Genomic DNA, 24,484 nt, shown 5'->3' with positions numbered 1-24,484 from the left:
AAATTGAGTTTCAATGATCTCAAATCTGCACGTGAAACATATATATTTTACGGGCCTTTGGCCTCCATCATATTTCAATACTATTGTCAAATATTCGTGAAATAAAATATTAGTGGTAAAATAACAGAATATCATTAGTCAATTTCAAAAGGACAATGTCCAGATTGTCCAGAATGTTTTGATGTTGGTATAAGAGTTTGGCAAGAACATGTCAATAGAGAGTTTTCGCTCTACGACGCAGACGGATTCAAGTACAAAAAATATAGTCAAATGTACTTCATGACAATGAACAACCAGGAAGTCTTTGTCGAAAACTGCATGGTGAATCAAAACGGCAGTTTAGTCCTGGACTATGGACAAACAACATATTAACATTTTTTCGTCAGCTCCGAATCCCTAGGACGAAACTGCTCTTCACTAACTTTAGTCAAACCTCCTGACGAGCATTTTCAATACATTTACTGTATTTTTGGATCCGTCGTGCGACGCAGAGCCAGCATTACTTATTATTGATATTGAAAACAGAAAGGGTTAGGTTACCCCACACTGACTTCTAACAGCTGGAGATACATTCAGATAGTAGCAAGTCAGTATATGTGACTACATCAGCATGCTTGCCGATGGCATCACGACTTCATTAATTTGTCGCTGGAGTACTTATTCTAGATTAGGCACCAACATGGAATATCAAAGGCTCATGATTTTTTTCGCCTATAATGACGTCAGCTTTAACGAAGACACTATCACATCTCTGGAGTAAATACTGTATTATTTTTTCATATAAACTTTCCTGCCACAAATGTTTCAGGCATTGTTCGAAAGTCAATCAGTATCGACAAAAGCATCTAACAAAAGAGTCTGGAAGACTATTACTGGACATACGTACTGATAGAATGGCCCCTCATCACCAAGTCCTATTATTGTTGATTGACGTGTCAAGATACTGATCGCTCTGTGGTGTGGTGTATTCATAGTTACAGGAATTTGTGAAAGCTGTCGTTTGGGTATTCGGTGTGACGCTGTTGACGGTGGAGTAGCTAAAATTGGTGCAGGAGTATGTATACGGTGGAGGATTGGACGCCCCGGTACAGGGTTTACCGTCCCGCACGAGAACCGGAACGGCCACACGACGCGGTGGGTACTGATCGTTGTTCTGCTGATGTCTCGCCGCTGCGGCTGCGGCCGCGACCGCAGTGGCCGTCCCTAAATCAATGGTCTTCGTCTCACGTTGTTTCTTGTTCTTGTATCGCCTGTTCTGGAACCAGATCTTGACCTGTGTCGGTGTCAGCTTCAGGACGTTCGCCATCTGCTCCCGTTCTGGTGCTGATAAATAGCGTTGCTGTTTGAAACGACGTTCTAGCTCGTAGACCTGGGCCTGGGAAAAGAGAACTCTAGGCTTACGACGCTGCCGGGAAGGTTTGGGTGGTTTTAACGTCGTACTCGACGGCTGTTGTTGTTGCTGGTGTTGTTGTTTTGCACAGGCCGACCTCTTAATGTTGTTTGATGAGTGTTTGCTTTCAGTAGACTGAAGGGTGTTCCCTGTATTATACAAACAACAAACAAATAACAATTACACAAAAAATTGTGACAAATATTTATGCAAGGTAATACCGTATAATAAGACTTGAGCGCCCATTAAAATAAAATATTATCAAATATCAATGTTTTTTCAGTCACATTATACTATTATGGAAATGTAGTTTTACTGCTCCACTAGCATGCAAAAAAATACATTATGCCATTTACCATGATTTTCAAAAGTAAATTTTCCTGCTCGGTACAAGGCTTTTGTATTAATGATGATTATCTCCACTACAAAGCTAACCTGTCTAAAAAGACTTACATTTATGTGAATAAATAACTACCATTTCCAGTCTGATCAAAGAAACGATCCGGTAATCTTGTGCTATCTCTTGTGCTTGCAAGTATTGGCTAACTTCAATATATTAAGCACTTAGAAAATTGAGTGTTAATTACCAAGCGCTCAATATATATTCAGTTACTATCATTATAGTTGTGTCATTATAACCATCATTGTCGCTGTCGACATCATCACCATCACCGCCGTCATTATGATAGGCAATAAAGAGTATTATGTTTCACAAAATATTTAATTATCAACTGCGCGTCCCAGACATCAGAGTACAAAGCATGCTTTGGTAGAAAGTTCTCAACATCTAAACTAATCGGTTGTCAACATCTTCCGAAATACTTAAAAATAATAGACATGAACTTTGCCTCAAATCCCGATCCCTATTGCTGTCATTGCGTAAACTAAAACCCAGAAAATTTTAATTAAACAAAGCAGACTAATTGATATTTCAGAAGCTCAACAATCTCTTTACAAACGGATATTAAGGTGGGTTGAGTCGAGAGTATGCGAATATAAAATTCATTAAAGGTCAAGCCCACCCCTACGAAACGTTGATTTTTGGAAAGTCCAACAAACATATTACGCTGAAAATTTCATTTTATCGGGTGTAGAAGAAGAAAACTATTGAATTTCAAAACCTTGCTTATTTAAAACAAAAACACTTTCCATGGTTGCAGTGTAACAAGGTTATGGGTCAATCACACAGTTGATCTTTGTTGGCACTCACTATTTCTTTTGTAATGTAGTATATCTATGAATCATTAATATTACATTTTGGGTAGATTTGATAAGAATGAATAGGAATAAATTTCTTAATCTAATCTCTACAACAATGGAAATTTTTACACGTCCAGCGAGGGATCAAACTTTGTTTCACATGAAATTGAAAAACAATCTCTGTTTCACAAAATTTAAATAAAAAAAGAGCAGATTGCATCACCGTTCCTCTCAAATGACATACTGACCAGGATGGGCATATATATAGCTATGTGTGAAATTAGGTAAAAATTTGAAAGTTTCGTCGTTCTTACCTCAGTTCACATCCGATTTGTTTCTCAACATATTCCCTTTTCATTCAAATCAAATGTTTTTCAGATGCACTTCCCTTTTTAAAGCCATGCAGTCTAAAGCTTCTCTGTGAATTATGTTCGAGTATCACCTTACATTTCAACATTACAAAAGCATAGTGGTAATTTGATGTTTGTTCAGCCCTTAGAATTCAAATTTGGCATTTTCAGCCGTTTATAATTCATATTAGACATCTATAGCCTTCTCTGCGATGTCTTTATTTTTACTTTAATAGCCTTTTGATAACTTACTTTAGAAATTTAGTATTTGGATATTAAAAAGCTACAGAGATCATATCTCTAATTTTTCATCCCGTTCTATGCAAGGGAAGGTGTTTTATATAAACTCTTAAAGTAACCTCTCTTCACTTCATCCTGCTACTACTCAAACCATCGCCACTCAATATTCAGCTCATCTCACCTGGTTTACAGTCCTTTTCAGGACTTCACCCACTTTCGAGAAAAGAATACCTCTAATTTCCTCTTTTCATCCTTTCTCGTCTAACCTTCTCAACGTCACTCAAAAGCACACATTTTATCTCAACACTTTCTGTATCTTGTCGTTGAAAAATAACATTTTTACCAAAGCGACGTAGAATGTAACCTTGTTCGTTTACTATCATTTCGGGCGACTTCCTTTAAAGGCATACAATTGCACGCTAATAAAAGTTAACATTCATATTACATCCTGGAATGAATATAGCAGGTATAATGTTACAATATTTGATTAGCGACACGTGACATAAAAACTTGGCAATGATATAATTTCCAGTTATGATAATTTTCTCTAATTACCTCTTTTCAAAAGGTTACACCCATGGTCCTGGGAAGCGGGGGTGCTTTAGCACCCCAAGATTTTTTCAGGGGGTGCAGTGTGTATTATTTTCCATAGGCAGCACCCCCTGGAATTCTGGTAGGTGTGTCAAATGACCAACATTTTGCGTTGGAACCCTGTTTTATCCTTCTCAGTTTTTTTAGACCAAAACTACCTTCATTTTGTTACGAAACTTTTATTTTTGCTTGTCAAATTAACTTTAGCACCCCCAGCCCCCCTAAAAAAACGTTCCCAGTGCCCTGGTTACACCCCGCGTGGATCCAACTCTTTATGGGAGAGTCACCAATTAAACAGAATTGATTGTGAAGGAAACTGTAACATGTATCGCATTTTGTTGAGCAGCTTCTGCTTCCAGACATTTCTTTTTGGCAGAGGTAATGAAGAGAATCCATGTGTAATAAATCCATACAATTATGCTCTCTCTTCCCCTCTATGTTGCTATCTCTCTGACCATGGAACTATGCTCTGACAACCCTATTTTCTATGTCGTATAAATTTAAAATTGATCAGAATACTGTGCACCCAGGACGATTATGTCAATGAATGAAAATCAAAACAAATCATGGATGTGTTTTACTTCAAGAAGCTATGATTGATAGGTTGCTTCGTGAAGAAAAATAAATAAATGAATGAATAAATAGATAAATAAATAAATAAACAAAATGTTGCTGTAGTCACCCCATATTAAGTTTTCCTCCTCATACGACTTACAATAGGACATTTAGTGAGATGCAAAAAAAAATAATCAATAAATATTCGATCCATATGGGGACTTCAAAAGTCCAACAGATATGAGCTGATGATATCGTCAACGGTTAGACCCGGAAGGGTGTATAAAATAATTACGTTCGTTGAAAATTTCCCCCATCTATTCTTTAGAATACATTTTTCTCAAATATTATACAGAGGCAATGGTTTATCATCCACATCAAAGTACAAAAATTACAGGCTCTTTTGACATTTCAAATCTTTTGAATTCGTGACCGACTTTTTACCTCGAAATTGAGGTGAACGAGTAGCAGGGCTAAGCTAAGAAAAATAATATGAAAAGGAGATTATGCAAATATTTGTAATCGTCAAAAATCGGTAGACTTTCATTTTTTCTCACACGTTTGTGATGGGAATCGAACATAAGCATGACATTAATAAGGGAAGAGAGTTTGACTAGGAGAGGATCTTCCTGTTCAAAGTCTATGCATGGTAGGTGACTTCACCGAGTCATTACCTTAAAGTTTATTACCCGATTTTGATTAGGGGTTGTTTGGCAGTCTCGCCTTTTCCTCGGTAATATACCGATTATTTCCGATTGGAGCGGTGCTATAAGGAGCAGGGCGGGGCGGCAGGGGTGGTTTCCCCTTTGGATTTTTGAAGCAATGAAAGGGGGAAGCCAAACTAAATGTTATTAAGTTATGTATTTTTCGCACTGCGACGCGGAATCAATCCTAGCACGCAGCAAATACATTGCAAATGCTCGTAAAATCACATTGAAAACCTGGGAGGTCTTTGTCGAAAATTGGAGATTCGGAACAGCACTTTAGTCCGACGGATTCGGAGCTGACGCAAACATGTCGTTCGTCCAGCTTCACGGATGATATTGCATGATGTTTCGATTCACCGATCATCGACAAAGACTGAATTGTAATAAAAGGCATTTTACAATAGATTCTCTACGTTCGAGAAAGCGTCGGCATAGCTGCAGCGAGAATTCCCCCATTATTGCCTGCAAAACCCGTTTTATTCAAGGGGTATATCTAGAAAATCACTTACAAGATATTTGCAGAAACGAAAATGTACGATTGCATAATAGTATATATTATTATGTTCAGATATAAAACATTCTAGCTCATATAATAAGAACTGTATGTATTTTCTAATACTTTTTTAAAGCTATGCAGGAATTACTGAAAACTTTCCAAATTAAAGCATTGAAAACACTGAATTAGAATAAAAGCACTGAATATGTGTGGAAATCAACAGAATTTAAAAAAAAATCATTTACAAGTTGATAGCAATCGGGACACCCTGTATGGTATTGGAATGGAATGTATTATTTCCAAAACGTGTACCATTTTCAAAGTTTTGGCATCGTCAAAATCCTATATCATCATGCCCTGTCTAGTCATTTTAACTTTTACGTTGGAACAAATTGCATTCAGAATGAACTCCACTGCAGTGCATTTCCTTGAGGTCCACAGAAGACCATCCTAAAAGTCCCCCAAAATAAAGATATGGGGAAACCGTTCTAATTTGCATAAATCCATGATGGCCGTCATGATATATTCTTTATCTATTCGAGAGTTATCAATAGTTAGTTTGACTCATTTAAAGATTCGAGGTATAATATATATCTATGGGATACGATTTGATAAAGTTTACAGTTTGATCGTATGAGTGGTTAATTTGCATATCAATAAGCATATTTTCAAAAATGGCCTCCAAACACCGATTTTGACCTTTTTGTTTTTGGTATTCATGCACATATTTTTTTTATACATTTTACTTTCAAATAAAATTTTGCTTTGTGCAAGAAGTTTTTCACTGCGACGGATGCATTTCTTTGGGAGTCTAGCATCAACTCTAAAACTACGAGATCTTTGATTTGTAAGCTATAGCTGCCTTCTAATCTTTACCATTCTTATGTATAGTTTAAGGTATAGGTAATTTTGAAGATGTTACAAAGAAAAAATCATAAACCTAATCGATTAGATCACGAACATAATCAAAATCACTAGGAATGTGGATTTGATAATGGAATCGTCGCTTGGCTAGTAATAATATAAATATTATGTATTTTTCATAAAGCACCTTTTTCCAGGGGATACAAGGCGTTGTTTCAGGCGTGAAACGAGTAAGATAGCGTGTTACTACGAAGCATATGAATTATGAAAGTTCCACAAACTGGAAATCCAAATAAAGAGAAATGAAATTTACAGAGAGACAGATGGAATGATGGGGGATGATCGAAAGAAGGAAGGATTATTATTTTGAGAAGGAAGCTTCAATCGGGGCAATAACTTCCTGATAAAGACTGATTAAATAACATGTGAAATCGAAAGTGTCCTTATATTCACCCTATTGTGGCACAAAACCGTGATTTGTTGAGATCCCGCGCGTGCGATAACACGAAACATGATAATGCAGGATATTATAACGCTCAACTCAATATTAGAAAGATGAGTAAACTGTAATATTATATACATAAGAAACATATATTGTGTTAAAGCAAGTGACATAAGCGATTTCTTCACTACACCTTAGGCATATAATTATGGCAAGTATGCCGAAGGATCGGTGGTTCGATGAAGCATTAAATTGATGGTATTATTCCAAAGATATCTTGCTATTTTGTTAAAATTTTTAGAAATAAACATAGCTCCTATCTGTAAGCTTTTATAGCCGATCGTAAAAAATGTTTTAATTAGTAATTTCAATTACCTCTGTACAACTGCGCTTTTTTGGTATAAAAATGTCAAAAATCCTAAAGGAGTGAGGGGAGTAAACTAATTGTCTGAAGGAATGAAGGGTGGTGGAGAAGAGGGTGTGGTGCGTATTAGGGAGAGGGGTTGACGGGGGGGGGGGAATGTGATTTACGTTCATGTGTAGGCTTTCCTAAACTTCCTACTTTACTTTCCTACACATGTCAGCAATCTTTGCTAATTAGAAATAAGTTTGGCGATGATAGCTCACGTACAGTATGACTAAACAAAAACAACCATTGTCAATGTCGAATTCCCCCGACAATTACACGAACAATTGATTACAAAGTCAAGCCTCGCATATCATATCGATATTATTTTTTAATTCGTTCTTGCAAAAGAAAAGGAACACGAATACATGCCAAGATTACTCGCAGCACAGCCCTAGAAATAACAAAGATCGCCATCACTTTATCATAAGGATATAAGAAAACCATCTCCAGCCGAGACAACTAACAAAAATAAAATTGAATAACGATAGTAATAACAATAATAATGAAAGCGGAAATAGCAATGTTTGTAATGTACATATGCATATTTTCTCATCTGAATAAATATGTTTATGTTTTTCTGGGCCACGAAATCTTCAAATACAAAAATGGAACGGTGCCATAAGAATTTGATACATGTATTTCTTTGATAATTTATTTGTGGACATTATATTCATTAATTTCAATATAAAGACGATATGCCACAATTTTGTTCATGGATTTAAAAAAACTACATCATTTCTTTCATGCAGTATTATACCTACCGAAAAGAAGTAATATTTACTACATATTATGATACCAAATGGTAGTCATAAAATACACTCAAATAGAAAATATTTAGATTAGATAAATATCTATAGGAGGGGCACTTAGTGGGATTTCTATTAAAAAAAGAAATCAATTTAAAAAATACATTATCTTATGACTTACATGATTGGGATTTATTCATGTTGACAAGAATATTCAATTAATCATTTAGATTAGAATTTGATTAAGTGCGCATATAAGGTAATTAAATGGTAATGATTTTTTTCAGAATGAAGATTGGAAACTTTCCTGTTTGACAACAAACATGACGGACACAGTAATAAGGCCAAGGCATATATCTAAATTCGCAATAAAATATAATTGCTATATCTAAAGTTATATACTAATAAATTTTAAGACTTGTCCACCTTTAAGATATCTAAGACCTGTAATCATGGCGGCAGCACGGGGGCAGGGGCGATAGCCTCCATGTTTTCAAGTAGTAAAAAGGGGAAAGAGGAGAAAATATGGAAAATGTCGAACCAACAAAGAAAAAAAGGCAGTCTAATTCTAAAATCCAATTTCGATCAAAGATATGACGTCACATATTTAGATTGCCCCCATCCCGATCAAAATATCATGACGCCGCCCCTTTGTTCTTATATGTACAGTAAAACAAAATCAATAACGTTAATTTCAATGAATGTAATCGCCATCAAGACTGTAACATGCATGTGTATTACACATATTGCGAGGTAATTGATATTATTTCGCGGTTTATCTCATTTTACTTTTGATTCACAGCCATATTCGTTTCTGATGAGGAAGAGACTATCCTATCACACCGCCCCCATATACAGGGGCGATACCCGGATATATTGATGGGGGAGAGGTGGGGGGGGGGGGGGCGATGATGTCACATTTTTTAAAAATTTGATGATAGGGCGTTATAGAGTTATAGATGTCCTCTTTTATACTTATCTTCATTTTTATTCCCTTTCTCTTTTTTTTATCTATCCCTTTTCTGTTCTTTCCTTAATCTCTTATCTATTACATTTTTTTTCAATAAAAAATACTCGATTTTTGCTTGCTCGCTTGGCCCACTTTGAACCCCCGAAATAATAACGAAATATTAAACCCTTAAATATTTCGTCATTGAAAATTTGCGCAGACAACTGCAAAGGGGAAAGGTATATAATTCAACAATGAATCTACAGTCTGTGCTGATGTTTACGAAGAATTCACGTGCATGGTCTAGCTAGCTTTCATAGCTAAGTGCCCAATTAAGTTAGTGTAAATAATGGACATAATCAAGACCACTGTATTTAAGAGTTTTTACCAGGAGTAGAAGGAGAATGTCTTCCTCGTTTTTACAAGTAGCTATGCCACTACACGTTATGTGCTTGAGCTAATCCGTGGGCATTGTTAAGATACTTATAAATTTTATCATTATTAGTGAAAACATATTGATACACCTACTTCATGTACTTTGAATTGAGAGTAATATAACAATAAATATCACATATAACGATTAAAAATTACTTCAAATTTTGCAAGTGAATAAGAAATTCCGAGAGCTTTGAACACCAAAACGTTTATCTCTTGCACCCGTGCATAATTAAAATAATTAGATTGTACTTAATAATGCATTTTAACGCATTAATAAATCTCTATACATGAACCCAAATCATTTCAACTAAAATTACTTATAGCTATGAAAAGTGCGACAAAGAAACAAATGCTTCTCGCCTGTATTTGTGTACATGGTTAATTACTAATTATGAATTCATCGCTAGGAGACGCACCTATTAAACTTATTGCATATGGCCTCATATATTTTTGTGTAATCCAGGTCTTGGGAACTCTCTCGGTAAGTATGGACCTTTTTATTTTCATTGTTCCCGAGGAGGATGAACTTCCTAATAAGACAGTATGTTTATCAAGCCGTAAGGCGGGATGTGTAGATCCTTCCTAAAGGCCTAGATCCCATGCAATATTTGTACAGATTACACCAGGTAACATATACCATTTGGTAGGTCCATCAAGCAAACTGGCTTGTTTGGTTTTCACACTTTTGGCGATGCTTTTGACCCTGAATTGAAACTTAAGTGAACTTCAATATTTCCACTAGATGACTGACCTGATTGGCCGAAAGCATAAAATGCTAATTACGGTACTTGCAAGATTTTGCCGGGAGTAAGCAAATTGAAATGTGCGCGCAAGGGGAAGTTCACCCTGACAAGAAGTGTATTGTAAAATAGCAGAAAAAACACTAAAAAATATTGGTGATGATTTAAGGAAAATCCATCAAATATTTAAAAAGTTAATAGATTTATTTTATTTGTGACGTCATATGTGAGCAGCTACCCATGTATCGTGAATTAAAAAAAAATCATTTTCTGAAAAAAAAAATGAAAAGGGCTTTTATAGTTCCTTCAGTATATCAAAAGAGACAAATTATTTTTTCACATCCTCTCCTAAAGGAAAGATATTTTAGTCATCATGAACCATTAAAAATGAAATTTATGCATTTTATATTACATGAATTATGGGACAGCTGGTCGTACATCACGTGACGAATAAAGAATTCAAAATTCTAATAACGTTCTCAATCTTTAATGGATTTTCCTGAAACCTTCAATATTTTAAAATTATTTTTTCTTGCATATTTACTAAAAAAAACCCTGATTTTTACTAAAAAACCCTGATTTTTTTTCAGCCATACGAGCTTGAACGTTGGGAAGAGAAAATCGATAAGGCTGCGCATTGGCACTACAACTCTGAAATAAAACCAGGGGCAATTTCAATACGTTTTCATAGATTTCGTATATGTTTGAAGTCAAAGTCAAGAAGTTATTCAAGGGAACCTAATAACACTTATGCTGAAAATACCTTATAAATAATTAATCTCAAGCCCCAAACCCCTTCCACATATTAGTACGCTATCCCCTATAGCACACTCGTCTCTATTGATAATAATGGATGATCTAAACCCATCCAAGCACCATAAATCTATTGTTTTATCTCGGTCGTTATGGTAATTAAGCGAGACTAAATGATTTAGTTAGGTTTGGGTACAGTTTTTATGAGGCCGAGGGGTTCCTTTCTTTCATAACTGATACGATATTTATAACATGCATGCCATGCATTCTTTTAATAGGAATGTTCAATGAAAAATTAATTGAGAGTTGGTAACTCTCATTTGAAAGAACAGTCATGGTCATCTAATGACGTTTATAAAGTCATGCATGTACATTGAAAACAAAAAAACTCCCAAACAAATTAAAAATCGAAAAACACGAGTTAAGGTGGCGTGATGAGTCAATACTTCGATTTTTTTATTACAAAAAATGTGATTTTGTGATAGATTTTGACATGAATTTAGAAAATAATATTACATGTCATGCATCCTTGTTACTTTTCTTCTTTTTTTTCACTTTTCGTTTTTGTTCTCGTTGGTGAGACTTTTGGGGTCCATGACCCTACGCCCCTCCCTATAGCTCTAGCCCAGTAAAGTGGGTACATAATACGGCACGAATCGTTTATGTGTGCAATATTGCCCCCAAACAGTGGAATAAATCTGGGCCCCGTCTTACAAAGAGTTGCGATTGATCCAGTGGCGTACCCAGGATTTTCCATAGGGGAGGGGGCAAATCCGTCCGCCAAAAAAAAATGACAAGCAAGAAAAAAGGTCTTCAACGACAAATAAAGGATATATCGCACCAGAAAAAAAAATGACAAGCAAAAAAACACAACAAAAAAGGTCTTCAAGAAGGGGCCACTTATGGCTAGTCAAGGGGGGGGTACGTTACTTGCATGAGTTTTTATGTTTATGTTATGTTTATGTTGTATTATTTTTTTCTAATGTTTCTTTGTTTTTGATGATGATCCTTATATGTCAGGATTTTATATCAATAAACTTTTGAATTTGAATTTGAGTTGTGACTCGTCAGGGGGTCAGTCTCCACCCCCTTAGGTACGCTAGTGGATTGATCCAATTCCAATCAATCGTAACTCTGTGGAAATCCATCAGTGTCATATTTTTTTCAACAGGAAATTCGCGCAATCTCCTTAAAACAAAGGGAATCACATTGAATCTTCGGTTACACTTCGTAATTCCGAAACACGTGAATTGCCTATACCTCGATGTTTGTTAATCCGAAAACGGAAAAGGGTTCGTTAATCCGAGCACTTGTGGCGTTATTCTGAAGTTTCGATAATCCGAAAACGAAATAAGGTTCGTTGTTCCAAAGGTTCGTTAATCCGAAAACGAAATAAGGTTCGTTGTTCCGAAGGTTCGTTAGTCCGAAGACAAAATAAGGTTCGTTAATCATTTCGTTTTCGGACTTACGAACATTCGGAAATACGAACCTTCGGAATAACGAACCTTCGGAATAACGAAGCTTCGGAAATACGAATGTATGCGGAATCTTCAAGAGAATGGTGAAGGTATATGAATTTTCATCATATCTCGATAATATTTTGAACGAATATGCATTTTAGATGTTGACGATACTGGCTGTCCATAGTTGTGGTTGATAGGATCAATCGTAACTCTTTGTAAGACTGGACCCTGATATATCCCTTGCCAAAAATATTTCAAAAAGTATATTCCTTGACGAAAAACCTTCCAAAAATAATGCAATGCTAATATTCTCATTACATCTTTGAAGATCATTGTATTGCACGGTCATAGACCGTGCAAATATTGCTTAGTAAGTTTGGACATTTATTGGAAATTTATAGGCTTTAGGCGCATCGTTTAATACGCTTTGATATTACATAGCCACATCATGCAGATTAAAATACGTGCTTGATATCGAAAAAGGCACAGTATTTATATCGTACGACTACGTATCATGTTCATGTATTCATGCTTTCGAAAATATAGAGCGAAAGATTCATTCAAACTAGACAGTTAACAATTGAAGCTGTAACGAATTTATGTGTAACATTAAAGTTTTTAGCTTATATCACTGATATGCTTGGACATGTTGGACGCCATATCAAATCTATTTGTGATATTGATATTCAAAACGCAGCCCAACTTAACCATGTTAACTTTCAAACCAAATCAAATAAAATAAAAATGAAAAAGAAAAAACATTGTTAACTCTCTGGAAAATACCTGTTTGCATTATTGAAAAGTCAGACTAAAAATCAAATCTTGATTGCTTTGAAATGACGAAGTGAACACAAGTCGCATTTGTTAAGAACATTTACCGGAAATTAGTAAAACATACATGCAGTCATACATGAACACTGAGTAAACATGGCTGAAGAATATAAAAATATATATCTATTTTTTATGAACTTATACAACCTATAAAACTATTAACATTGTCATGCTTCTCACAAAAAGATCTTACCATCTTTACAACTGGCTATAATTATATTTTTTTCTTTGTATTTTATGGAGGATATGGAGGTCCTTCATGTGTGATGGAATAGCGCATGCGGTGTGATCATTATTGAAGATATCTAAAACTATTTATATCTATTTGTTACATTAGTTGAATTGATAAAGAAGGTAACGTGTGCCGCTATACAAAACCCTACATTGTTGTTTTTATTATTATCATTATTATTATCATTATTATTATCATTATCATTATTATTATTATTATTATTAATATTATTATCATCATTATTATTGTTATTATAATTATCATTATCATAAGTCGCCTCTGTTCCCATGACATCGCCCAGGGATGAGTTTGGGGTGTCCGGACACTTTATATTCTTGAAGCCTTCTTTTTTGTCTTTGGATTAGATCTACACTAAAAATATGAATTCAATAGTTGTTATCATCTTCCATTTTGTTCTTTATAATATTTCCTAACGTTTTGTACTGAAATTGATGAAACTTCGCTTGTAAATTTTTCCAAATGACTTTCTAATATTGATCGTCCGGACACACAACAACTGGGTATATAATCCCTTTAGTGTTTACAATTTTCTTAAAAATCTTATGTTTTTAGTGAAAGATCAAAAGACGAGGCATGTTCGATATCACGGGCGACCGACTGCCAGCCATCATCATGAACATTGCCAGGGAGATTGGACTAGATGAAAGAATGTATGAAAGGGTCTGGATAATGACAAATGTCACTGTAACGAAGTTTGGATAGAAGTGAGTGTTAAAGGCTTTCCATCTCTTATGCACTTTTTTTTAGCATGACGTGGGTGAGGGGGCGGGGGAGACAAGTTTCCCGATGAGACTATAACTATATATAAGCACACATCGGGACATATATGTAATACATTCGGCAAAAGATGTGTGTGTGTGTTTGTGAGGATGTGTGTGTGTATTTTAGATTTTCAGACGTGTATGATATGATTATTTACGTCTAGGACCTACCTTTAACGTCACCATCCAAAAGACGTGACCAGGGCTCGAACCTCTGCATCAATTTGTAACTTCCCTACGTAACTTGGATTACATGCGCACGCCATAATACCCAGTTCATGATAGATAACATGAAAGATACAAAAATACTAAGGATTTCTTTTTTATATATACATAAATCACCAAAATGATTTTTTTTTACCACTGGCTTCCATGTAAATGCCGATGACGTCAATTTACCGGGTACACGTCAAAATAGGAAAGATCGGTGAATTCGAATATACTAATCGTGTAATGAATAGAAATACGGAAGACAGTATCATTGACGAAACAAAAAAAAAGATTCATCGATAAATCATCTTATTTGTGAGCATCAATCGTTACATCATGACATCTGTTCCAATAATTGTCACTTATTAACCATTATTTAAATGAAAAATTATGTCCATTTCTTGCTGAAGGAAATTACGCCATGGCTGGGATTCAAACCCACGACCCTCTGTTTCAAAGTCCGGAGACTAATCCACTGGGCCACAACGCTCCACTATTTCCGTTGACCTTATTAACGGATTCATTGCAAGACGTTCAATAGATTTTTTTTAATGGATTATTGATAAATTTTCTCTCGCTAAATAAAGCAATTATATCGTTAACCACTGTTTTATAAGAGCAATAAATCATAAAGCAATATGTAGGGATTATAATGCAACTTTAAAAATGACATTAATGTAATTCTTATTGTAATCGTACTGAATAGAAACAATTTTATAGGCTGATTTTCCCCCATCTTTTTGATGGTCTTAATACCCTACGAGGTTATGCGAGTATGTGTGTAGACATATTACTCTTTAAAGACTTAAAAATATACACTACTTATAACTGTGACTAAGGGTAAACTAGGAGAAACTCATGACAAATGACAATCGTATTGATACTTGCTAAAAAGTTCTGCCAAAACAGATGTTGAATTTTAAAGTAATCATCTATTATCCATTAATATGGACATTATTCAATCAGCAGATAAGTAAATCTATACCACGCGATAAATCATTTACGAAAAAACACGTAATGGGTTTTTCATTTCTATACACCCCTACTCTCTACATGTGGGAGTGTATGTGTATGTGTGGGTGGGGGGGTAGGGGTGAGTGTGTTAGGGTGGGTGAGGGTGTGTGTGTGTGTGGGGGGGGGGAGGTAGGTGGGTATACGACAGGATATTGTTATGGCTCAGTGAATAAGTCTCCGGACTTTGAACCACAAGGTCCAGGGTTCAAATCCCACTGCAGCTATCGCGTCCTTCGGCAAGGCGTTTATCTACATTTGCCTCTCTCCACCCAGATGTAGTAAATGGGTACCCGTATAGGAAGGAATTTTCTTGAATACTTGAGCGTCCGATCAGGGAAGCCATGCTAAAGTCGGGGTAATAGTACGCAGCGCTTAGAAATATTTGCATTAATCGCATATAATGTGTGCGCGAGGGAGTGAGCGAGTGTTACGGTGGGTGGGCGAGCGCATCCCACCATTTAGTGTCTACGACACCGTGTTGTCGTAGACAAAATAGCATGTTAATCCTCGTGATCGCGTGTAATTATTGTTCTTTCGTAAACGATGTCTTGCTGTTTTGCTAAACTATCGATTAGCGCTCCTGGGCCCGATAACGTTTGTGATAAATTGCAGATAAGAAACAAAAAACCCACTCTGATTGGTTCTTGGTCAGTCTTTGAACAAAGATGGTATGTAACGGTGATCTTGATTGGTCATTGGCATTCACATAATGGTACGGAGCACTGATTTTATCCACCATCATTTTGTATACAAAAAGACCAATAATCTAAACCCTCCAAAGCATCAAAATAGATGGGAAATTAATGAAAAAAAATTGAAAAATATGAATTTGAACTACACATCAATAGAGTTGAGGCACTGGGTCTTTAAAGTTATTCTATGAGCGCTGACGACCACCCATGTTTGGAATGACTTATCATCGTAGAGTTTAAAACGTCGAGAGCGAAATAACCCAGGCTACCCACACAAACTCTTCTTTCCCATTTCAGACCTCCAATAATATATGACTATTTGAATTAATAGATAAGGGTAGGCTATTAATGACGTATCAGCTATCCGTTGAAGATATGAATTGAATTTTATAGTGGTTCGTAATTGAACAGTTTCGTAAATCTGGGCCCCGTCTTACAAAGAGTTCTGATTGATCCGATCAATCTCAAGTATATGGAAATCTATCAATGTCATATTTCATTTTTGGACATTTGGTCAATGTCCTTTGAAAACAAATGGAAGCATAATGAAGCGTCAAGAAAAGAGTGAATGTATGCATATACGTCATTTCTGAAAAATATTTTGAACAAGCGTGTATTTTAGATGTTGACGTTGCTGGCTTTCCATTGTTGCGATTGACCAGATCAATTGCAACTCTTTGTAAGACTGGGCCCAGATTCTCTTTTCTTATATCAGTCATTGATCACAGTGGTCATGGTGGTATACCGAGTCAAAAAATCTGAGGGCACGATCATGACGTGTAATGGGCACATCTTTGTAAAAAGACGCGAAAGGGCTAACATTATGTGATGGATTTCGACACGATACTCAAAAAGTAAAATCATATTTAAACATGTTTCTTTTCCATTTTCCCCCTTTTCACCTTCCCCCTAGGTCGTGGCGCCTTTTTTTTTGGGGGGGGGGAGGGGATGGCAGTACCCCTCCGGGTCCCTCATCTATACTAGTTATTGGTCACATATTTCAGTTGCTAGTTTTATGATTAAACATATATATATTTTTAAACCTGTTAAAAAAATCAAAGCACTTTTAAAAGCCTAATATCACTGAGGCAACAAGCACGGTAGTTGCTTTGAAGCCTTTTCATCTAATTAGATTTTTCTTTGATTTCGCTTAATTTCTGGCATTTTCTACATTTCATAAAATCAATATAATTCTAATATTTGAAAATAATTTTTTGACTGATAGTTGAGATAATATTAAAAAAATAAATAAATAAAATAAGAAAACAGAGTACATAATCAGAACTGTAGATATTTACTTGTTCATTTTTTTATAATCATTAATGAGAATAGATAGAAAAACGCTTGTTGGGGAACACAATTTTAAGTTAAAAAATCTTAAAACTGCTTAGGAAAGAACGGATACTTCTAACTTTATTGCGGGTAAAAGAACAATATAACTATACCAAACTTGCACAGAAAGAATATTTATCAGGATCTTTTAGTGATTCAGTGACAACACAATATCATGACTGACTAATATTTATGAATAAATTAATATAACTTAATATAAACTCAATATAAAATATCTCAAAATAGCATGTACAATCGTGCATGATACCAGAATGGCATTTTCAATTGCTACACGATCACAGATATTTCCCAACTTGAATAGAAATTTACACGTTAAACTCTTGAAATGAAGTGCTATTCTTCTGATAATGTCTGCATAACGAGTTTATAAGCCCCATTCTATGTCAAGCCTTTAATAACAGGTGATATTATCACGTAAGTGCCCTTTTCGGGTTAAAATTGTTAGAAATTAGTTGCCTCCTTTGGTTTCGGAAATTGTCCACTCGACATGGGGCTCATTCATAACTTTGAAGTATTTGTTTATAAAGCACTAAACGGCCAACGATAAAAAGTAGTGCGCGTCAAGGGCTCTCTCTGGCGCGCGAGACCGGGCGGGCTAATGATTGTAGAATCTGGCCTGTCACGGGAACATCTCCACTTGTAATGTTGAACATTTTCTATTTTTTTAATACAGGTGTAATTCTTAAAATTGCTGAAATAAAGTAAAATATCTAGTCTCGTACCATCTCAATCGCATCGTACTTTATACAGGTCAAATGCATAAAATGTCATCACTAAAATCACAATCATTTTATCCTGTTGTTAACTTGTTATACAAGAAACCTCCAAGCAAGTGGAAACGTTGTTCACTCTAAATTATCCAGTAAAGTGATAATTCGTTCAACTGTTTTATCATTTCTGTCCAATGCAAAATACTAAATCTTATCGAGTCATTTAAGATTATTTCACAAGGTTATTCAACACTAACTAAACAACATTTTAAACAATGAGAAAACAAAAACAATCGATATGGATGATCGAATTAATGAATGCTACGGTAGATTTTTCCAATATTATATACTTTATGGGAATATGATATTAAAACTTATTGATGGATACATTTTGATGGAATTAAAAACAAATTGCAAGACCCCCCCTCCCCTCGAAAAGGGCCCATTTCTTCCAGGAAAAAAACGATAAGCAAAAAAAAGGGGTTTTATTACAAAATAGAGATCCTTTTCTTCCAGGCAAAATTTGACAAGCCCAAAAGAAACACCCCGAAATAAACAGGAAATGTCCCTATTTTCGTATGCACGACACTACCCCTAGCAGGATTTTTTTTATGGTTCTCAGGGGGGGGGGGCACGGACCGGATGTGCCCCTGGATCCACCGCTGACTGAGAGGTAAATAACCATACAAAAATATGTAAGGTTTTTTTTCAAGAAATTTTACGTGAAACGTCTTCAAGTATTATAATTAATTCATTTCTTTGACTTATTTATCATTTCCCTGTGACTTTTGTTTAGCATTCATCAATATATTGCTTGTGAACTGTATTGGTTGGATGCGGGCATGTACTTCTGCATTTTATTATAATTTTGTCTATGACGATATTTTGTTTTTAACCGCACAGTTCATGAACATGACCATGACAATCAATTAGCAATGTATTATAAAAAGAAATTAAATAAAAAAGGAATGGGTAAAGTTATGTTTTCTTACACAGTTACTGATAATATTGGCATTTTCTATTCATATTCCTATTATATCAATTACATTATTCCCGCAATTATATGAATATGCCAGGAATACCAATTAAATTGCCAGACTGGAGTGGAACCACTTCTGCAATGACAATAAAAGATAAATGATAATAAATATATTGATCTAATAATCAATATTAATTGACAAAATGATTATGTCAAAGTATTGTCTTCAAAGCGTTATAAAAAATGTGGAAGTAGTATTTTAATCCTCTGTGAAAATGATATAAAGGGCTAACATGTAAAGTGAAGATGATAAACCATACAGGGTTCTTTCATGGGAAAATGATTTCCTTATTTCTGTTCATTAAAATAGACAATTAAGTCACTACATTGGCTAGTCATTTTAATTAGGAAATTGAACATTAAATAAAAAAAACAGAATTGTGATATCTACATTATTCACTGGATGAAATTTCAAAGATATAACGAAATAACAGTTATCGAACTTTTAATTCAATCTCTGCACATTATACGAAGCAACAATTGTTTAAAAATGTATTACAGTAAGAATGTAATCATTGGTGTATTTTTACATCCCAATTCTTCAAGGCATTTGGTGATTTTATGTTTGTATCTTATAATTATTATGAACTTCATATTAGCCGTATTACATCTCTCTCCTCTCTGTAATTATTAACTACTGTCATGACTGATGGACATTCTTTGTGCAGCACCTTGCTGTTGATCTCCGATATAAGCGGAGGAAGAAGAACAAGAAGATGAGTATTACATGATCTTTTCCGTGTCAAATTTATTTTATGAATTAGTTTTAACATTTTTTAAATAACGGCTCCGTAATTTTTAACATTAAGAAATTATTAATCATAAGAAAAGTCACCGCTGTCACGATGTGACATTATATGCCTAAATAACCAAAAGACATGCTGGTATACTAAATTTGCATTTTATTTGTTTTTTGGTGAAAATAATGAAATTATAGAAGTAAAGCTATGAAGACGAACTTGTGCAGTTTTCATGATATCCCACAGCAATTAATCAAATTAATCAAAATCAAATTCGACAAACCTGCAATCATACGAATTACACATACAGTGTTTCGTGTGGCAAAATTTCTTGCTAGAAAAATGATCTGAGTTTAACTTTCAGTCAGAACACATTGAGAAAATAATATCACAGTTATCAGTAACACCATTTTCCCTTTTTATTCAAATGTTTCTGTTCACATTATGCTGTGTTCACAATAATTGTGTGTAAACAGTATTCAAAATGTTAAATTTATACGATATCAGTAGAATTGAACAAAGTTCTAAAAAAGACATGTGAGACGGGATGAATGAGGGATAGAAGAAAAAAGGTAGAGTGATGGGAGAGAGAAAAGAAAATGAATTGAATTTAGGGAGAGAGAGAAAGAGACAGAAATATGAAGATGAAAATGTGAGATTTCAGGCGAAGGCCAACGCTTGGGTGTTCTGCGACCGGGTGCCTAGCCAACTGTCTCGGCCGTCCATCAAGCGAGCAAGACCAGTTATCGCTCACATCATTCTTACACGCCTATTGGTTAGTATCCAAACAGATTTAGCGAAGGATTTCCAAGAGATTAAATACCCCTGTCAAATGTCACATTTCCCCCTGTTTAAACAAAGATTGATTCAACATGTTGCAGTTTTTTCTCTTCCTTTCCTTTCTCCCGTCCAACCATAATGCTACTACTTTAATTTGTAGTTAGGCCACTAAGATGATGATTATGCATGGTAAGGCTATAGGCCAAAGTTCTATCATAATAATTATACACGATTTTCTTTTCAATCTATTTTCTTATTAATCTATTTCCCTTTTCAGGTAAATTTTTTAATTCTTAGATTCATCTTAGAATAAGTCGACTATATTTTCTTCATTTCCAAGGGGGATCCACACATAACAAGCTTTGCCTTTTAGTGGACCCCCTCATTTCCATTTATGCTCTATATTATACTGTTTTTTTTGTTTTACGAAGTAAAATGCCCTTCTGTTAATAAACAAATTATAAATATATATATTATACTGTTTTTTTTGTTTTACGAAGTAAAATTCCCTTCTGTAAAATTGTACTTTATTTGTATTACTTTATATTACTTTGTATTAGGTTTGAAATGGAAATGAATTTTAAAAAAATTGAATTAAAAAAAGTCTTTTTATTTGTTTTATTTTCAATAAAATCCATTTCACACTTGGTAAAATGCGACCATCAATCTTATACCTGCGAATTCGATTTTTCTTGGTTAAATCAGTATCTTTTTCAGAAAAAAATATAGCTTAAAATATTAAGAGAGTCATTTTCAGTTCAGTATACTAGAATTGAAAATTTAGTCAATGTTTCATTTCTCAGTACTGAGTTAATTTGTTTCGTTATTCATAAATATATATCGATAATAGTGCTTTCATAATGATCGAATCCACCACCTAACATCATGTAAGCCTATATATAGTCATCCTAACAATATAAGAAACAGAGAAAAGCGAAATGTTAATCTTGACAAAAATACCAATTTGGGAAAAGAATCAATTTAATTTTCTGGTCCTACTTTATGGAATCATCTGCCAAATAATATCAGAAACACCCCCAGTCGCAAGATATTTAGCAAATTAAAACTAATATTTAAATTAGCAAATTAAAACTAATGCTAATGGAAGATTATAATTAATTTGGTATGGTAAATACTGTCTGAAAACCAATAATTCTATATAAAGATTATGTGAATAATTAAGATATTTTTTTCTTGTAAATAGTATAAATATGTTCACTAAAAATGATCACAATTTTCTGCAACAGTAATAAGTAGAATTAGTACTAAATTTTATGTACAATATTGAGATTTTGTTAAAATCATTGTTTAAACTATGATAATGACATTATTTGGGGCTAACCTCGATTAGCATTTTACTATTATATGTTAGCTCCAGTTACCAAATGTTTTGCTTATATGTGATGTACTATTCCTTGTAATTGTATATCTGATAGTGATATTTGGTAATAAATTCAATTCAATATATAGTACATGAAATCCTAGTCTCCGAGGCCTGCCTTTTATCCGTTTTTATAATACAGACCTGCTTTAAATTGGCTTATGCTTTTCAAAGCGAGCCCCGATATTCAACCCCAATAAATATTAAAAACAGTCAAAATCACGTGTTTTGTTGTAAATAAGTTCTCATTTCCGAAGACAACATCTGATAGATTCCAAAATCGTGTGTTGTATTTATTCTTTGCTTATCTACAACATATCGAATTGAATTAGAAAACTTAATTTAAAAAAAAAATTTAAGAAATCGAAAATTTAAGCTTCAAATCCTTGAACACTGTTGAAATCATAACTAATGAAGCATTTTTTAACGGATTATCAACGATTGGCAAAAACATCAACGACAAAAAATGAGCTAATCTATTGCATTTCGTGTAAGCAAATCATTAGTTAGTGCTGAAAACACTCATTAAAAGAGAAACATTATGTAGTTATTACCTTATGTGGAAACAAAAGTGATTCTGATTTAGTGTTTACATTTTAACCCATCTCCGACCACTAACACGAGGTTATTGTATAGTTGCACCAGGATCGTTGGATGTATAGAATATGCATGGACTTTCAACTCCAGTTTGTTGTATAAGCTACCACATGATGAGTACCGTTCAAGCCATGCACCATGAACATGCTTTCCCTTTTCATGTTTATTCGATGAATGAAATTATTGTTCATGCCCTTTTATAAATTAGTACAATTGGGTGTGGACAATTAGACGTCAAACGACTTTTATCATTACAATAAATTGTACATATGCCTAAAGTAAGCTATACTTGGTAGGTGCTTGGGTCGGAGAACTGATTTCGTTTTCGGCAACGCTTTCTTTATATTGGCGAGACAGTAGAGAGTATTTTTGTTGTCGGTAATAAACATAAAATTATAAATTTCGACTTGTTAATTGCTGGTTATTTTTATCAAGGGAATTTCATATGCCATAGACTGAGAGTAATGTTAATAGGAGATATATTGAGAGAAAATTTACCAAATGAAAGAAAAATGACGTGATTGGAATATCTTCTGAAAGGGAATTTATAAGAAAAATCGTATATTTCTACCTGGATTGGCGTTGGGTGCCGCATCATCTCCGCCGATGTCTCTGAGATTTATTTCGCCTGTTGTGTCGGGGTGGAAAGAGCATGGAGTTCCGTCTGAGGTAGCTGCAGCTGTTACCGCTATAGGTACGGAGCCAGGGTCTACGGTGTGGGGATCCCGCTGCTGCGGCTGGGCCGGGTAGACGGTGTTAGGGGCTCCAGTGAAGTCGCAGGTGGGTGGCATGGATCCTGGATCAGGGAGCATGCAGTCCTCCTGGAGCCCGCAGTAGAAGTTGGGATCCGTCGGCATGCCTTGCTGATATCCCGCCGTCTGACCGCGATACGGCGGCTGCTGCTCCGCTAAATTTAAGATGCTTCTCATCGAAAACGACGGCGAGTTGCCCGGGAACATACCTGTTGTAAAAGGCGGTACGAAGGGCTGCACGTATGACATGTTCAAATTCAAACTCTCTAATTAATCAAAACTATTAATGAGTGGGATAATTAACAAGAGTCCCCAACGTGGGCTGCACGCAATGTCATCGAGAGCTGGTGACGTTGATACGCGTGTGTGGTTTCGGGAGAAGAGCTAGTACCGAGTTCTTTGATCGAAAACGTTTCACTCTCTTGACGTGTCAATCTTTCCCCAGACACAGGCGCATCACACGAATAAACATTTACGTTCACTTATCAAGGGTCTTAGTATTGTGATAAAACAGGCCATTAGTGTTTAAAAAAAGTGGGACAGTTTTTCTTCGGAGACAGCATGACGGTCGGGTGAGTCGAACTATTAAACAAGACAGGGACAGACAATCTTTATCGAGGTCAGCTGTGGTGGGTGAGCGGTGTGCTGTCTTTATACCAGAGATACGATGCGCGCCATAAAAGTTACGTTGGGGTCTATAGGGGCGTCAGGGGCTGGAGAACCCCCGCTATACGTATTTCCGCCTTTCTTAGAAAGAACACAGGACCCTTGATATCATTCTCTTCCGTCAATTCCACATTTTTAGCCACACTCCTTTTTTTCACTTTCACTTCGTCCGCCCCCTTTGTATAATGATCCCTGATTGGACAAACACTTCACGTAGCGTAGCATTCTATACCCTAGTTACATATCTACGATTATGAGCGTGTTGAGTGAGGACAATCGTTCCTATATTCTTTTGAATCCCAGCCCGAACAATATTACAAACGACGCAAAACGGTATTGCCATGACCAAAGATGTGATTTCAAGTTTAAACT

The 24,484-nt window shown here is 35.2% G+C and overlaps 1 protein-coding gene across 1 annotated transcript; it reads right to left on the bottom strand.

Moving 5' to 3' along the window:
• Window positions 1-717: 717 nt before the first annotated feature.
• On the bottom strand, window positions 718-24,091 carry LOC121425194 (homeobox protein Nkx-2.5-like). The gene is made up of 2 exons (XM_041621198.1): window positions 23,266-24,091; window positions 718-1,539 (listed from the first exon to the last, which is right to left on the bottom strand). The coding sequence occupies exons 1-2, from the start codon at window positions 23,693-23,695 to the stop codon at window positions 905-907; spliced, it is 1,065 nt and encodes a 354-aa protein (XP_041477132.1). The 5' UTR covers window positions 23,696-24,091; the 3' UTR covers window positions 718-904.
• Between the last annotated feature and the right edge of the window lie 393 nt (window positions 24,092-24,484).

This window comes from Lytechinus variegatus, chromosome 12 (genome assembly GCF_018143015.1).
Source record: "Lytechinus variegatus isolate NC3 chromosome 12, Lvar_3.0, whole genome shotgun sequence".
Lineage (NCBI taxonomy): Eukaryota > Metazoa > Echinodermata > Echinoidea > Temnopleuroida > Toxopneustidae > Lytechinus > Lytechinus variegatus.
The sequence above is the reverse complement of the archived record's forward strand: the minus strand, read 5'-3'. Positions and strand labels throughout refer to the sequence as shown.

Excerpts from the sequence above, each read along its gene's own strand:
- LOC121425194 (XM_041621198.1), bottom strand. The coding sequence starts at position 23,695 with ATGTCATACGTGCAGCCCTTCGTACCGCCTTTTACAACAGGTATGTTC. Across the intron at positions 1,540-23,265 it reads GGCACCCAACGCCAATCCAG|GGAACACCCTTCAGTCTACT; the intron begins GTAGAAATATAC and ends TGTATAATACAG.